The 17540-nt window shown below is 39.5% G+C and overlaps 1 protein-coding gene across 1 annotated transcript in view; it reads right to left on the bottom strand.

Annotated features, from left to right (window-relative positions):
- Window positions 1–17540, bottom strand: part of LOC124605129 (neurofibromin) — a 459490-nt gene that overhangs the window by 92073 nt on the left and 349877 nt on the right. The window contains exons 47-48 of the mRNA XM_047136614.1: window positions 17184–17311; window positions 14502–14693 (exon numbers count right to left, since the gene is read on the bottom strand). Of these exons, the coding sequence (XP_046992570.1) occupies window positions 14502–14693; window positions 17184–17311 (320 nt within the window). The remainder of the gene's footprint in view (window positions 1–14501; window positions 14694–17183; window positions 17312–17540) is intronic.

The following is a 17540-nucleotide window of genomic DNA, read 5'->3' as shown; positions in this document are numbered from 1 at the left end:
AAGGGTGGGAAATTTCTTAGGTACGATATCCCTCATTTCAGGGCATGATTATAGGTATTCAAAGCCCTGGAAAAAGGATGTGGTTTGGTTGTTCCAGTCTGGATTTGTACTGAGTGATGAACGGGATACTCCTTAGTGGCTGGTTTTTGGGAGTGGTGGGAGGATTGAGGTTGTGAGGAGAAATGGCATTTGAGATCTGTTTGCAGACTAGGTCATGGGATAGCGGCTGCCTGTGAAGGCCTTCAGCATACTGAGTAAGGAAGTTTTTGTCATTGCAGATACGCAACCCCAAGTAGCCAGACTATATGGAACAGTTTTTTTGGTGTGAAAGGGATGACAGCTATTGAAATGCAGGTACTGTTGGTGGTTGGTGGGTTCAATGAGGACAGAGGTGTGGCTGGAGCCATCAGAGAGCAGGAGGTCAACATCTAGGAAGGTGGCATGCTGGCTTGGGGAGGACCATGTGAACCAGATGGGAGAGAAGGTGTTGAAGTTGTGAAGAAACGAAGATAGAGTATCTAGGCTGTGGGTCCAGATCATGAAGATATCATCAGGGAACCTGAACCAGAGTGGGGGTTTGGTGTTTTAGGAGGCTAAGAAGGACTCTTCTATATGGCCCATAAAAAGGCTGGCATGGCATAGGAGGAAGCCATGATGGTGACCATGGCTGTGCCGCAGATTTTTTTATATACCTTCCCTTCAAATGAGAAGTAGTTGTGGGTTACAATAAAGTTAGTAAGTTGTACAAGGAATGAGGTAGTGGGTCTGGAGTCTGAATGATGCTGGGAAAGGTATTGTTCAATGGCAGTAAGACCATGACCATGAGGGATGTCGGAGTATAGGGAGGTGACATCAACAGTGACAAGTAGGGATCCAGGAGGTAAGGAGTGGGGATGGTGGAGAGTCATTGAAGGAAGAGGTTTGTGTCTTTGATGTGGGAGGCTAGATTATGGACAATTGGTTGGAGGTGGGGGCACAATAACCAGCCACAATGGGGCTTCCAGAATTGTTGGGTATGTGGATTTTGGGGAGCATGTAGAAGGCCTTCACAGACAGCCACTACCCCACAGAACTAGTCCGCAAACAGACCTCCTGTGCCATTTTCCCTCACAGCTCCAATTCTCCTGCCAACCTGAAAAACCAGGAGTGTCCCCTTGATAACTCGGTACCACCCCAGACTGGAACAACTGAACTACACCCTTCACCAGGGCTTTGATTACCTATCATTGTGACCCGAAGTGCAGTATATCCTACATGAGATACTTCCCACCCCTCCTAAAGTGGTGTTCCATCACTCACCCAACCTCCTAGTCCATCCCTATGCCACTCCAAATCCCAACTCCTTGCCACGAGGATCATATCCCCGTAGAAGATCCAGGTGCAAAATCTGCCCACTGCACCCACCCAGCACTTTTTATTCCAGTCCTGTCTCAGGTTTATCCTATCCCATCAGGGGCCAGGCCATGCATAATAACAGCCATGTCATTTACCAGCTCTGCTGCAATAATTGTACAGCTTTTTATATTGGTATGACTACCAACCAGCTGACCACCAAGATGAATAACCACCACCAAACTGTGGCCGAGAGCAAAGTAGGCCACCATGTGGCACAACATGCAGCTGAACACAACGCACTTGATTTGAATGGCTGCTTCACTACTTGAGCCATGTGGATCCTTCCCTCCACCACTAGCTTTTCTGAACTGCGCAGATGGAAGTTATCCTTACAACACATTCTCCGCTCTCGTAATTATCCTGGCCGCAACCTATGGTAACATACTGTCCTCACACCATCCACCCAACTGTTTCCACACTGTATGTCCTATCATCTCCTCCCCATTCTCATCTCCCACCCTACCCTGTTTATTACAGCCCTCTGCCAAAGCATCCACCCATCTTTCCCGCTCCTCTCATTTTTTGTACTTTTTTCCCCACTTCCCATAATCTCCTGACACTGTGCCTGTTGGAGTCTAGTCCCTGTACATTCGTCTCTCTCCCTACCTGTACACTACTATCCCTTCCCCTTCGCCACCCCCTCTGCATTGCTTTTTGCAACCCATGTGATGTTACATTCTGGCCCTAGATGCTGGAATTGGCAGTGCATGAGGTGTGTGTGTGTGTGTGTGTGTGTGTGTGTGTGTGTGAGAGAGAGATCTTTTCCTACATTGTCAAAAGCTAGTACTGTTTTTATGCTGCTATGTCTGTCTATGTGTTATCCACCTATCATCTACAAATAATTGATTGCCTTTCTTTATTTTCATTTATGATTTCAATCCTGAAGTATCCATTAACAGAAACCATGCAAGGAGGTGCAGTGGTAAGGCACTCAATTCATATTCTGAAGAGCAGCGGTACAAATACCCACTCGACCATCCAGGTTGAGGTTTTATGTGATTTGACTAGTTCACATCAGAGACCTTGTCTTCCTTCTCTAACAAGCTTGTTGCTGATGGGACAATAAAGCCTAAACTTTCTTTCTTCCTTTCCCATTATCAGAAAATATTTTTAGAACCTTCAGCTTAGTTGTGTCCACAGTGGCAATGTTCTTAGATGTGGAAATTATTTTATTTATAATAAGGCTTGGCAGCAACATCTTACAAATAAAGAAAGCCAGAAACTGGCATCCCTGAAGTTTTGTTGTTTCTCTGAGACCATTCAGTATCAACATTCATGATATCCTCTTGAAGAATAACACAATTCACAGCACACTGACAATACAGCATTTTTCATCAATTGGAGACATCATATGACATGTGGAGCCTACAGTTACAGCAAAATGAAATGGAGAAATGACATACACATAATAAAATAAAAATTAACCCAGAGAAGCAACAGTTTTGTAATTTACAAAGAAGTGATCAACCTTATAGACATAGTAACCACTAGATTAAATAGGTGAAATACTTAGCTAACTTTGACTCAGAATTAACATTTAGGCACCATTTACAAGAAAAACAAAACGACTGGAATAGCAAAACTGTTACTTCTATTATTACTGAGTTGAATCCTAGATGTTAAAAGCAAAGATGGCCTTTGCTAATCACTATACTGCCGGCATCAATGTGCGACTATTCCTTAGCCTACCAGAAGTGGTATATGAAACTGATTAAAGTTGCTGAAATGGAATGAATGGAACGAAGAGTTAATAAAAAGATGCAATGTCATGGTGAAATTTGTCCTAATTGTTTAGATGTCCGCCCCTGGTAGCTGAGTGGTCAGCGCGACGGAATGTCATACCTAACATCCCGGGTTCAATTCCCGGATGGGTCAGAGATTTTCTCCGCTCAGGGACTGGGTGTTGTGTTGTCCTTATCCTCATCACTTCATCCCCATTGACACGCAAGTCGCCGAAGTGGCATCAACTCAAAAGACTTGCACCAGGCGAACAGTCTTCTACCTGACAGGAGGCCCTAGCCACACGGCATTTCCATTGTTTAGATATGCTGAACCTGCTATGTAACAAATCTGTATTTATACTGCATTTAATTCATTTCACATACATCCTTGTGGCATGTTAAGCCACAGTCCACTGATTCCACTGCATCAAAGGTCTCTTCTCACATACGCCATAGGAGAACCTGGTAGTACTGTTTGGGAATGACAGATGGCAAATTTAGTGAAGGTGAAATATTTGTGGCACACCTAGAGGCATGCTCAAATAGCCCAGTGATTAGGGCAACTACTTTGTGTCCCAAAAAAATGCTTTCAATTATCATATTACATTATATTTTTATGAATAAAAATGGAACATCCATGCAAAAATGCAAACTAATACAAATTTCTTCAGTGTTTTGTGTGCCTATAGGGTCTTCTTATTTGTGAATAACAACTCATACTTTGTATTTGCTTGAAACAATCTTGATTTTTTTTTAAAAAAAAAAAAAAAAAAAAAAAAAAAAAAAAAAAAAAAAAAAAAAAAAAAAACGAGATTATCTGCATCTCTAAGAAGTTATTTGTCATGACATGTTAGTGCACGACATTTTTTTTAAATACTGATATTAAGCTGAAACAAGTGTCAGTGGACAATTCGTTCACTACAGACGTGGTCTTGACTCTGAAATGGAAATTAATGTTGCAAGTTTATGTAGTTACTAAATATGGGCAATTTAAATTAGGACCCATTTGTTCATAAATTTTTGCAACTTAGTCTATGGAGAGCAGCAACCAAATGTTATATTTACGTTAAAATGAACAGTCGAGATCGCAATAATATTTCTTTATTGACCGGTTTCAGTTTATATACAAGCCATCTTCAGAATTTCTTGGCCTCCTATGGCTGGTGCTGATGGCATCTCGGATGCCATCAGCTCCAACCATAGGGGGCCAAGAAATTCTGAAGATGGCTTGTACATAAGCTAAAACCAGTCAATAAAGAAATATTATTTTGATCTCAACTATTTATTTTAATGTCATTAGGACCCATTTGGATTGACATATGCCTGAATTCATTCCTTCTGCTGTAAAAACCATTCCTGCATACTGTTTCTATGAGGATGTACTGGTGCTCTGTTATTTTCGCATTCCATTGCAGCTCAAGAGGATGTTTATAGTTAACTGTTTGTCACTGCCAATGAGTTAATCAACTTTTATGAAACCTGACACAGTGTAAGCACACAGTTCAAGGTTAGAAACAGTTGTGGACTAATACACTATGACAAATAATTCCTTACTAACATTAATCACCTCATTTTCTTTTTTTGAGGCAGTATTTTTGTGTATACTGAGTACACAGACAAGAAACAACTCTGTAACATTGAATAGACAACAGAAAACATAGAAATGATTCTCTATCTACAAGAGAGGACTCAATAATAATAATAATAATAATAATAATAATAAGTATATTGAAAGATAATCTCATTATATAAAACTATAAATAATTGCTCTCAATGCAAACCAAAATATACATTAAGAAAACCACAGGTTATCTTTCTACAAACAGTTCCCAACATAATCACAAAATAAGAACCACCAGTCAGAATTTATATAAAAGTGAACATCAAAAAAGATACTGGAATCAACATATAAGTGACTGCAGAAAATATAAGTACAACTAATGGTATATCAGTAGTTAACAACGCAGACATTTAAGAGGATGCAATAGCACTGCCTGTGTATGTATTAAATATCTTAAACTTGTTATTAATAAAATATATTCTGATCACTTCACTTTTGTTCAGTTCAACACATGAACACTGTGAAACAAAGGCAGCAGCAATGTTGAATTCAGTAACAACATAGCATGGCACAAAATTAGTTACTAAGGATGCATGATCATAATATAAATAGAAATGAATTACATGGTAGGCCATCAAAATTGCAGCACCATGAAGATGGCATGGAATACGCATCAATTAGCACAAAGTGGACTGCATACTGGGATATGCAAATGATTAGTGTTTCAGTACAACCACACAAAGTAAGTAGGCGCAATCTCATCTACATCTATGTATCTAACTATCTATTTCTGCTCCATATATATAAAGTGAATTTGCCTGCTCACTTCAGTCTGTATATCCAGGCTAATGTCAGGAACAACTATAGGGTTCTTGAAAAGATTTTGACTAATAGATGTAGTGATGCATGAGGAAAATTTATGTACATAGCTTTTAAATATTTTGTGGAAATTGTCTGAATTATGATGAGTTACAGTCCCCCCCACCAATGTGAAAACAATGCCACCGCCACCTAGTGTTACTGCTGCCACAACTCCAGACAGCAGCAGTGGCTCAAGACTCAAGAGAGTGGCGAAGCTTGACCAAATTCGATATCAGGCTTGATGGTCTAGCACTAAAGTGCATGCTTGGGAAGCAAAAGGCGCAAGATCGCATTTCGACTGGGCCTTATTTTTTATACTGCTTTTTAACCTAGCATACACCTTTCAATGATGTGGAGATCTGCCAGAAGAGAAGCACTTTCTGGATTACAAGTTTCCTTTCCCCAGATGGATAACTAGTTAGGGACTCACAAATTGTCTGTCATGTCCAATTGACTGCAATTGTTTCAGAACAACTGCATAGCATGTGAATCCAAAATTTGTTGTATTCAATTTCTTATGCAAAAAGTGAAAGGTTTTCTGAAAAGCTACTTCAGCATGGGATGCTTCATTTCCATAAAGAAGGTTTTTCAGCAGCACAGAAGATGACTCAACTTTCAGCTTTCTGTTTTTCTCGATTCAAAGATGGATGTGAACATGATTCTATGCACATAGGAGCAACAGAACTGTCATAAGGGAGTTGCAGCAATGAGCCTCAACAGCAAATCAGTGCATACTAAGCTTTATAATAGGAGTGTTGTCATGGACCACATTTTTACATTAAGCATGTTTTTTATTTTTCTTTCTGTTTCATTTTATTGGCTTTGTGCCCTTGATAAATAATCCACTCAGCCAGTCTGCAGAACAGAATATGCTACTAATTAAAATATGTATCCAATCACACAATTTGCATAGTATATTTAACTGGTAGTAAGCAGATTAATTACATTATGATGTGCTCCCACAATTGGCATGAAATATCACCACAAACACTAACTAAACATGGAGAAGATAATATTTACGTCTCCTGAGAAGTTTTCTGGCATGTGCTGCTTCAATCATTTAAGTTATACGAACGTGATGGTATTCAGTTAACTAATGTTGTTCTCTGTATAGCAGATTTTCCATTGTTTGATTAAGGTTGTTCTCTGAATTTCATGTACAGTTCTACACAATGTCCATAAATAAAATTACCACTACACCCGGCATGTTGTTTGGCCAGAGACATTTTGTGCTATCCATGTGAAGCAGGGCGCGTAGCTAGTAAATATATAACCTGAAGTCTCCTGCCATAGTACTGCCTGTATGTACAGGCTAATCTCACGAACTACGGTAAGAATTTTGACATGGTTTTGACTAATAGATACAATGTTTTGCAAGGAAGGTTTGTGTATAAGGAAATTTCTGGCAGAATGTAAATAATTCAGAGTAAAGGTGATCACTTACTGGAAGCGTTGAGTAGTCGACAGGCACACACAAAAGAGAATGAAAATTCATGATTACTTTCAGAAGAAATCCTTTGACGAGCATGAGTATACACACACACACACACACACACACACACACACACACACACTTACTTCGTGCCAGATGGACACAAGTGTGTCCCGATACAACCTCACCCCAGCCCACCTGCCAAACTGCAACCCCAACAATGTGTGTCCAGCAGGCACAGTGTAGGTGCCAATGTCTGTGTGTGTCATGATCTTGCTTGTCAAAGGATTTCTTCTGAAAGTCATCAAATTTTTCGCTCTCTTTTGTGTGTGCCTGCAGACAGCTTCTGCTATTTGGTGAAGATCTGTGTCTATGATTGATAAATATTTTGTGCAAATTCTCTGAACTATGATGAATTAAAGTGCTACTGTGAAGACCATGCCATTGTCATCTAGAACTGAATGGCAGAAATCCTTGGAACCCCAGTAGCTTGCATGGCTTGACACTGCTGTAAGGTGGGTACCAATGTTACATGCAGAGGATTTTCAGTACTGATTGTGCACAACAAATGATGTAAGTACGTATATTCTGTGACAGAAGATGCTTCATACCAAAGTTGCATGGCATAGGGTGCATCCTACAAAAGTTACATGCTGTGCATCAATGCTACAAGGCAGAGAGTGGTTTTTAATGATGTTATGTTGCAGAGGATGCTGTGTACAAATGCAGTGAGGTGGAGGGTGCTTATTACCAATTTTTCGTGGCAGAAGGTGCTTCATAACAATATTTCATAGCAAAGAGTTCTTTGTGCCACGTTGCATGTCTAAGGGAGCTCCATGCTGATAGTGCATGGCAGAGGGTGCTTCATACCAATGTTGCATGACAGAGGGTGCTTTGTATCAATTTTGCATGGCAGAGAGTACTCCTTACCAATATTGTGTGGCCAAGGATGCTTTGTACCATGTAATGAGGCCCAGGGAGTGCAGTATCGATTATAAGTGATAGAGTGTGCTCTGTATCGATGTTATGAGGCAGAGGGCCCCAAGTGCCGATTTTATGATGGCAGAGGGTGCTTCATACTAATGTTATTTGGCAGTGACTGCATCCTAATGATGCTGCTTGGCAGAACACACTCTGCAGTGATGTTATGGTAAGAAACGTGGGAGAAGGTTACACAGAAAATGTAAACCTCACTGGTCTGGTGCTGGAGTCAGGCAGCTGGCAAGTGGTCACTGTTCTTAGCAGAATTTTAATCATAACTCCACGCAGTCATAAACAAAATTTGCACTATGGTAGACAAGTCATCTGGCTATAAATACTTAGTGGTAGCCATGTGAAGCTGGGGCAAGTCATTAGTTTTTAATATAAGGAAGGATTATGCAGAAGGTCTATCACTCAGAAATTGTATTTGAATGTTATACCTCGTGTAAGAAGGAGAAATGTCAAATGGAATACAACAGTGGCAAGATCATACGCTAATGATACTGTGGTTTATCGTTTTACAAGGCAACAGCAGCCTCAACGTCTCTCCTACATTCTCTGTAAGTCAGGATCATTTCAGTTTTTTCTTCTGTGGTTGCACCATTCATCATCCACTTGCACATCAGTTCTCCAAATGATATGTAGGTGTGCAGGCAATAAACACTGCACAAGTATTGTAATATTTAGAGACACTATCTGTTCTATGTCTGCACGATACATGAGCACTGGTCGCAGTGTACTGCCTGTTGCTATACATTGTAGTTTGCTACACGGCCACGGTGGACCATCAAGTAGTCCCCTGTTTGATATGTCGGAGGAATACAACAATGCGAATGGAGTTTCCAATTAGAAGTTACGAAATAGTGGCCTGTCCTTCCCTCAGAGCACGGAGGTGGGGTACCATGTGCCATTGGAAATTTGAGGGCCATTGAGTAGCATGTCGTAAATTACGATTGTGTACCTATTTACATTCCTCCAATTACAGTGCCATCTGGGGCAAAATGAAGAAAAAGCTTGAGACAGAATTTATGTACATTTTGTCATAGAAACGTAATCTGCAATAAAAAAAGGGGGGCTTCCCATTGAAGATTTCAAAGTTGGCCCCCACCACCCACGCACAGGATGGGGTGGGGGGGTTACGTGTGGTATCATCAGATATCCTCCTCTAAGTCAAGCAAATTGAAATTATAACTTTTTTGACCTGATGTATAGTGTTTGAGATATTTCAATGTCTTCAGTTAAAATGGACACTCTGTATATGCACACTGAAGCAATGCATGAAAAAATTTGTACCGTGGCCGGGATTCGAAACTGGGTCCCCCGCTCACTTGGCAGATGCCATGCTGGACGTTGGCTTTGCACAAGTGCACGGACTACCCTAGCACACCGCCTCCTCAATCCAAATTCCTCGGCCCATTTCATGTTCCCCCTAAACTTGAACAGCACTGTAGAGGCTCTGCAACTGCCGGGATTTCATGCAGGATTTCCCATTTAGTTTTGATGCTGAGGTGCTATTCTAGCACAGTTGGAGAACCTCTGCAATGCTGTTTTGACTTTAAGGGGAATACCAAGTGGGCAGATCTGTGAAAGGGAATTTGGATTGAGGTGGGAGGCATACTAGGGTAGTCTGTGCAGCCGTGCAATACCACTGTATTAGGGTGGCTTAGTGGTTAGTCGAGCTGCCTTGAGAGAACAAGACTTCAGCTCAAGTTCTGGCCCTCGTACAGGTATTCATTTGTCCCTTCAGTCTGCATTAAGTATACTCTTTGACTACTGCCCAAACCAGCAGCCTCCAGATGTTTCAGGAATTGAAAAACATCAGTGATGAGTTGCCAAGAGACACAGACTACCACTCACCAGCCACTACAATTCCTGAACTGTGGCATAGAACTGAAGCATATTCGTCATCCAAGTTGAGGTCAACTCGATGCCCAGACGGATTTGTGCTACTGTTGCTGCCAGAGGTTACAGCTCTGCATGTTAAATCTCACATCTTTTAAACCCCCAAAACACATACAAATTTAATCATGGATACTTTGTTCTTGGTGTTGCAATTTTAATTGCTAGCAGTGTATGTAAAACTATCTTATTAGTTAATGTGACAGCCTTACATACAAAATAAGATAAAGTGGAGAAATACTGGGCTGATTATGACAGTCAAGCATAGAGGATGTGATCCCTCTTGAATAGTTAAACAATACCTCATAAATGATACATTTCATGTTGTACTAGATTATGTAAATAACAAAGTAGAAAGTCTTTAAAATGTAACATAACATACTTTCACAGTATAGTACACATTATTTCTAAAATCATGTCCCCAACTTGGAGAATATTGACCTCCTTTTATCTTCTTAAGCTAAACACCTCCTTCATTATGGGGACACACTGGTAATTTTATCAGACAGAAGAATAGGAAAGCCACTGCACCTACATAGTCCTTTCCCCTTCTCTCGTCTCCCCCCCCCCCCCCCCCCCACACCCAAATAAATAAATAAATCAGTCTCCCAATGCTGCACACAGCAATCCTACCGCCTCCGCACAATGTCTGCAAGCACCCAGCGGCAGCACTAGAGCACTAGCACCTTCCCCCACCCCTATCCTCCCCATCCTGCTCTGTGCCTTGACCTGACCTCGACAGAGGTCAGAAGCTATCTGTGTGTGGTATGTGTGTGTGTGACAGAGAGAGGGAGGGAGGGACAGAGAGAGAGAGTTGTTGTGTGAATGTATGTTTAAAGAACTTTGTCCAAATGCTGAAATACTGAGTGTTCTTTTTCAGTGTACCCGTCTGCAGCTAAATGCCTCTTATTTGTGTTTTTTTCATCTCTCAAGAGAACAGTTTCAGGTCCTCTACTCATCACCGAGCAAACCATTCTCATTTTAAGTATGGTAAGATCCATTCTCTGAAAGCATATTTCTTAATGCTTCATTCTACTCTGGATTTCTACTCTCTCAGTATCATTACGCACTAAGGTGATCATTGTGTGCTGCGCCCTCTTTGCTGCTTATATTACTTCATCAAGTGTAGTTATAAAGAGAGATGTTAAAAGAGAGCTTGCTCCTTAGGCTCCATTTACAATTTCAAATTATCAAGATTATTATTTCTTTTGGAATACACGTCTCTTCTAGTTCCTCAACACGACGATGGTCTCGGTTGGTACTTCGTCACATCTTGAATATTTTCATTATAACTGTGTGGAATGTGGACATGGTCACATGCCTTTGTGATGTCTAAGAATGCAGCAACAACTATCTGGCGTGTGTGCTTCTGCAACTTTTGTAAATAATTAACTGCGAATATTATTCCAAGGTCTATAAAAGCAGGTGACTTCCTTGCCTTCAGAACGGAAAATTCCAATAACTACTGATAAAAATAAATAATTTAACAGTAAAGGTAATAACTCACTGAATACTAGACGCAATGAATCATCAATGCCCACATAACAAGACCGAAGATTTTACTACAGCAGAGCCAGAGAGAGAATATCCCTCTGAGCTGTAGTGGACCTGACGTGACTGCTCGTGCATTTACCTCAACCCGTCATGTAATACAATTTTTTATGCATCTCTATGGCAATGCCTGTGTGTTGTTTTTGGCTCTGACAACCTTGATCTTGAACGCCCCCCCCCTCCCCCTCTCTTTCTCTCTCTGTGTTTCACAAGTGAAAGCTGCCATCAGCACTGCCAGCTACAGCTGTCTGGGTCCAAGTCTTGCTGACTGTACTATAGCTTTAATCCTCTTTCAAGCTAGAGTACACACACACAAAACCACCTCCCCCCTACACACACACACACACACACACACACACACACACACACACACACACACGCGCGCGCGCGCACGTCCAGCTATACACTGTGCCAACTGAATACACTGGATGAAGTAGTATAGGTGTGTGTGTGTCTACCCTAGCTTGAAAAAGGATTCATCTGAAAGCTATCAAAGTTTTTCAGGCATGTTTTTGTGGCTGTCAATGACTTAATACCTCTATTATTTGGTTATTACTTTTATTTCTATATTATTTACATTCTACCAGGTTTTCCCTTTAGCATTTTAAGTGCATTAAGCATTCCTAACCTTCAGGACGTTTTAGTTCTGATTGGAGGAGATTACAAACGAAGACCAGGGAGACACAGACCTCAAGTTAGAGGGGCACACCTGTTATGTGTATTCTCATAATCAAAAATCATATGGTATCTTTCACTCTATGCCTTGTTATTGTCTTGAAAGCATTGTTTCATACATTCTTGACCATCTTACCATCAAATACTTATTCACTGTCACTTTCAAGATCATTGTAGGGCTTCCTCAACTATCATTACTACCATGAAAAAGATTAAGTTTCCACTGTATTTCAAGACCAGTGTCCTTGTCATATACAAGGTGCTACTACCCAAAATACCCAAGAATTTCATTGTACTGGTCAAACCAGTAGCAGTACGACATACTGCCGCTCGATGTTTCGAAGTACACATCTTAGCTATGTGGCACAAAGTTTTGTCATCTTTGGCACTTGCAGTTGTAAGTTTTAGTGGTGGACGTCAGGACATTTTTCAGTGCTTCTGTGAATTGTGAAATGGACAATATGAAGGAACAATGGATTTACATCAAATTCTGTGTCAATCTGAACAAAACTGCAGTTGAAACGCGCCTCATGATGACATAAGCATTTGATGAGAGTGCTCTGAGTCCAGCGAACACATTTCAGTGGTTCATGTGCGCCAAAGAAGGCCAAGAATTTGTGGAAATTGACAAATGTTCTGGTCGACTGTCAACATGCACAACAACAGAAATGATCATGAAAGTGTGTGACACAATTCACGAAGACCAAAGGCAGATAATTTGCAATGTTGGTAACAGACTTGGCTGGCATATGGTACATGTCAACGAATTCTAGGTAATGAACTGAACATGAGACGAATTGCAGCAAAGTTTGTACCTGGCCTTCTCAGCATCAACCAATGAAACCTCAGGATACAGATGAGCTTTGAGCTGCAACAAAAAGTTTGAGAGTGTCCAAAATTCTTATCCAGAGTCATAACAAGTGATGAAACTTGTGTCTACGGTTATGATCCTGAAACAAAGCAGCAGTCATCACAATGGAAGACATCTCCTCCAAGACCGCAAAAAGCTGAAGTTCACAGCAATATGAAGCCAATGCCGATAATTTTTCCGACATTCAGGGAATAGTGCATAATGAGTTTGTTCCACCTGGCCAGACTGTCAGCGGGAAGTATTACTGCAAGGTTTTGAAGTGACTGAGGGAAAATGTTTGGTGCAAATGGCAGAGTTGTTGAAAAAGAAAAGACTAGTTGGTGCACCATGACAATGCACCTGCACACACTTTGCTTGTTGTGAATGAATTCCTGGCCAAAAACAACACGGCATCTGTCCCCCCACCCTCCCTACTTGCCAGATGTAGCCCCTATGTGACACCTACCTGTTCCCAAAAATGAAAATCGCATTGAAAATGTGACTTTTTAACTTGACTGAAGACATCCAAGTGAAATCGCAACGGGTTCTGAACACCCTTCACCTTGCAGACTTCCAGGAGTGCTTGCAAAAATGAGAACATGATGGAATCATTACATACATGGCCGAGATGACTACTTTGAAGGTGACAGAGGGCATTAGGACATAAGTACAGATTTATGATGTTTACAGTGAAATTCTTAGACATTTTGGGTAACTCCTTATATGTGATTCGAAAGACAATATGTAACGACTGTTAACTCAAAAATCAAACTGTTGAGTCTAGTGCAAAAAATAGTGCATATTCTGGGAGGAAACTCATTTGATTTTCTCTGTTTTTGAATACCTGTTACTCTTTTATTTTGTATGTTCACATAAATAATATGGAAGTTCTTAATCTTTATGCATAGTATCCAATTTTCCACAGTATTTTTTCTAACAATTGATGTTATACTCTCTTGGTGAAATAAATTTCATCTCTATATTCTGAAAGCCTGCTATTCAGTTGGAAGACTGTGTATGGTGTGTGTGCATTTCTAGTTTACAGAGTGATAAGTAATTAATATTATTATTCTTCAAGAGGCTTGTGACACACATTAAAGATACATCCTACATATAATCCAGCAATGCGTACAACTTACAAGTGACAGCCCAAGGCTTGCCTCCCTTTGGGGGACACCAATTTAAACAGTATACTGAATGTACCATTAGAGTGGCATATCAATCACAGGCAATCAAAACCTCTCAATTCCATTTTGCTAAATATTCCAAGAGAAACAAAAATGGTTTCTTAGAAAATAATATAAAGTGCTACAGAAAGTTGCCGCATGTGTCACTGTACAGTAGAAGCCTAGTTTTTGAAAGATTAAGAAATCCATGCACTTTCAAATTTCTCTTTGATTATGGAGTTAGTGGTTACTGGAATTACAAGGTTTTTAGAGACAGATGGAATTATGAGGTTTCCAATGCCAACCATCAATATGTAATTGAAAACTGATTAATAGTTATCAGTACTAAGGTACGGGGATAAGATATGTCTCTTCCTCTTATTTTTAAATTTATTTCTATAATAATTACCTGTTGTGGAGGGGTTTGTTTCTGATGAGCTTGTGCTATAGCAGATTGATCAAGCAGATCCCATGACTTTTGTCTTCTGTTAGCTGGTGTACTACTCCCACTCACAGCTTGATGTTGGGTAACTTGGTGAATTATGTCATTTGTTGTATTTGATATACCCATTGAGTTTGGGATGTTTGCAGATGCTGGTGGCTGAAAAAATAGAATTATTTAAAGTTACCCATTTTTGTATTATGGCTGCAAATGGAAATAAACTATGGGTTGCTGCAGTTGCAGCCTTCAAACTATGCAGATTTCACATCTTTAAACATACCAACTTTTGTGAAAAGCTAAAATAAGAATGAAGGACTTGTAACCTTCTTTCTGTCATGTCCAATGGAAGATATCACTTTGTCCTCCTGATTTAAACGAGTGGTTTCTTTCCATAAATTTTCACCACTTAGAATGTCAAATGCAAATCAATACTGTTTTCTTCTTCTTTTGTTTGAAGAATTGTGAAAAGGATACATTTATAATATGTGTTAATAGCACATGTATATGTTATGTTATGCATTTTGTACACTGCCTGAGTGAGATGGGGTGGAGCAGAGCCCCCAACAAACGAGAACCGGACCCCCAAATGTCACTCACAACAGAGGTATCCTGTATGAAAACTCTTGCCAAAAACCAGTGGCAGCTGTGATTCTTGCAATGACTGTAAAGAGTTAAAATACTCTCCTTGCTCTGTAGCAAATAATTTCTGTTAGTTTATTACTCTTGAATGTAAAGTCAGAACAAGACTTGGAAATTCTGTGGTGTATAAGATTGCTTTGTTTATGTTAAAACATAAGAAGATATTAGAAGTAGCACATATTAATTTCAGTTCAGAAATGGTGTTTGAGTATGATAGGTGGAATAATGTATAATATCATATTGGAAGATTTTTTCATGATAACTAGGTGGCAATGCCTGAAGAAGGAAAAAAAATGTGATAGTCTGGAAAGCAGCAGTGACAAATAGGACTAGATACGGTTTTTGTTTTATTTTTTATGTGATGAGTACGCTTACTTTTAATATAGCTGAGGTATGGGATAATTGGTGCTTTGACTCAACGCCACTCCTATGAGTGTACTGAGTTTGGTGAAATAAGGTAATAAGTGATCCAACAGCCCGTTTTTATCAGAGTACAACAAAATTTTAAGATAAAAATTGAGGGCTTTTATTATATTATTGTGATTAAATAATGAAAGAATTTTTGCTGGTGCAATTGGATCAGATTACGTGTCGTATTTGACGTTTGTCATTATGGCTATTTTACCTAGTCTGAAATAAGAACAAAAATATACGGTATTTGACACCAATCTTTAGCGCTAGTGAAACTTTTATTTTAATCAATGTGACATGGACATGACAACATCATTATATATTTGTGTTATATTGAATTTTGGATGCTCAAATGCTTAAAAACACTTGCAGTTTACACTGAGAATACTATCCAAGTTTGTGTCCCTGTTGCTTCCCTCTCCCGAGTACCTTATTTGTAGCTTTCTCTCTCAGCTTCTTTGCTAATAAAATGTTCATGTTCATAACTTCCAAATTTTAGCAAAAATTAAGAAACAGTAATTAAATATATGTATGCATAAAAATTGCAGTAAAGTGATCTGCTAGTTATACTTGAATTCAGGATACAAAATGCTATTTTGCACAGCAGTTACAGAACAGCATAATCAGAAGTCATTTATAAAAATTAGTTCACATTATTGTTGCTGCTAAGAAGCATGGAATCTGCATATCCACTGCACAAGAATTCTTTTATATGTTGGTTACTTAAGTAACTTAGCTTCAGACCAGTGATAAATTTTCCATTATTACATTGCAATGTGTTAAAAGCTCATTTCTAGGCCTTATGTTTTAGCATTGAACTTGATGAATTTAACGGTATATACTTAAATTCACTATATTTTGTACATTTCTTGAGTTTTAGATCAGTCTGTTTTGATTTAAGGCTCTGGATGACTTAATTGCTTTCCTATTCCACTATTCTGCAAAATTCTGTTTATTACATATCAAACAACGGAAATTCCATGTTGGAATATAAACAATGCAAGAGAAGAGAGATTCCTGCTTACTGTTAAGATGACACATTAAGCTGCAGACAGACACAATTAAAAGACACTTACACATAAGCTTTTGGCCACAACTTTCATCAGTAAAAGAAAGAGAAACACACACTATTAATTCATACAAGCAAGCACACCTCACACATAAATGACCACAAACTCTTGCAGCTCAGACCGAGCTGCCAGGGTTGGCGGTCACGTGTGTGTGTGTGTGTGAGATGTGCTTGCTCATGTGAGTGAATGGTGTCTGTTACTCTTTCCTATTCTGTATGAAGCTTGTATCTTTTAATTGTCCCTGTCTGCAACTTTTAAGTGTCATCTTTACAGTAAGTAGCAATCTTTTCCTTCCTTGTTGTTTATTATATGTTATGAATGTGATTACTGCACTAGCAAGTATTTATATCTCCTCACTATAAAACAGACATAATTTAAAAATTATCACGTAATCAGTGGTACAATTTGAAAGCTCAGTCACTGAAACAAGGAACAAAGCATTACACAGAAATTACTTACATATGACAGCAACTGTAGTTGTATTAAGCAATATGATCTTAGCAACATACTGTTTTCCACTGTTACTCACTTGTTGTATTAGATTCACATTGATGTCAACTGGAAAATTTTCGGTGGATCCAGATTCTGGCATTGCTCTGCTCACAGAATGCTTCACATGGCATCGACTTCTTACTTCTTCTGACACTGACACCAGTGCTGAGAAATCAGAATCTACATGAAAACTCCCATTTCTAAAGCCATTTAAACAATCTAAATAGTTTCTCAAGACATTATATCTTGTTTGCATGTGCTACTGACCACATTACGAGCCAAACATGGCACCCATTTGTAGTACCTAATCACTGGTTTGTTTGCATGACATATGGTCATATTCCTTTGTACACTTCTCTTTTGTTCCTAGTCTACGTGGCCCCATATATATGAT

This window comes from Schistocerca americana, chromosome 1 (assembly GCF_021461395.2).
Source record: "Schistocerca americana isolate TAMUIC-IGC-003095 chromosome 1, iqSchAmer2.1, whole genome shotgun sequence".
NCBI lineage: Eukaryota > Metazoa > Arthropoda > Insecta > Orthoptera > Acrididae > Schistocerca > Schistocerca americana.
The sequence above is the reverse complement of the archived record's forward strand: the minus strand, read 5'-3'. Positions and strand labels throughout refer to the sequence as shown.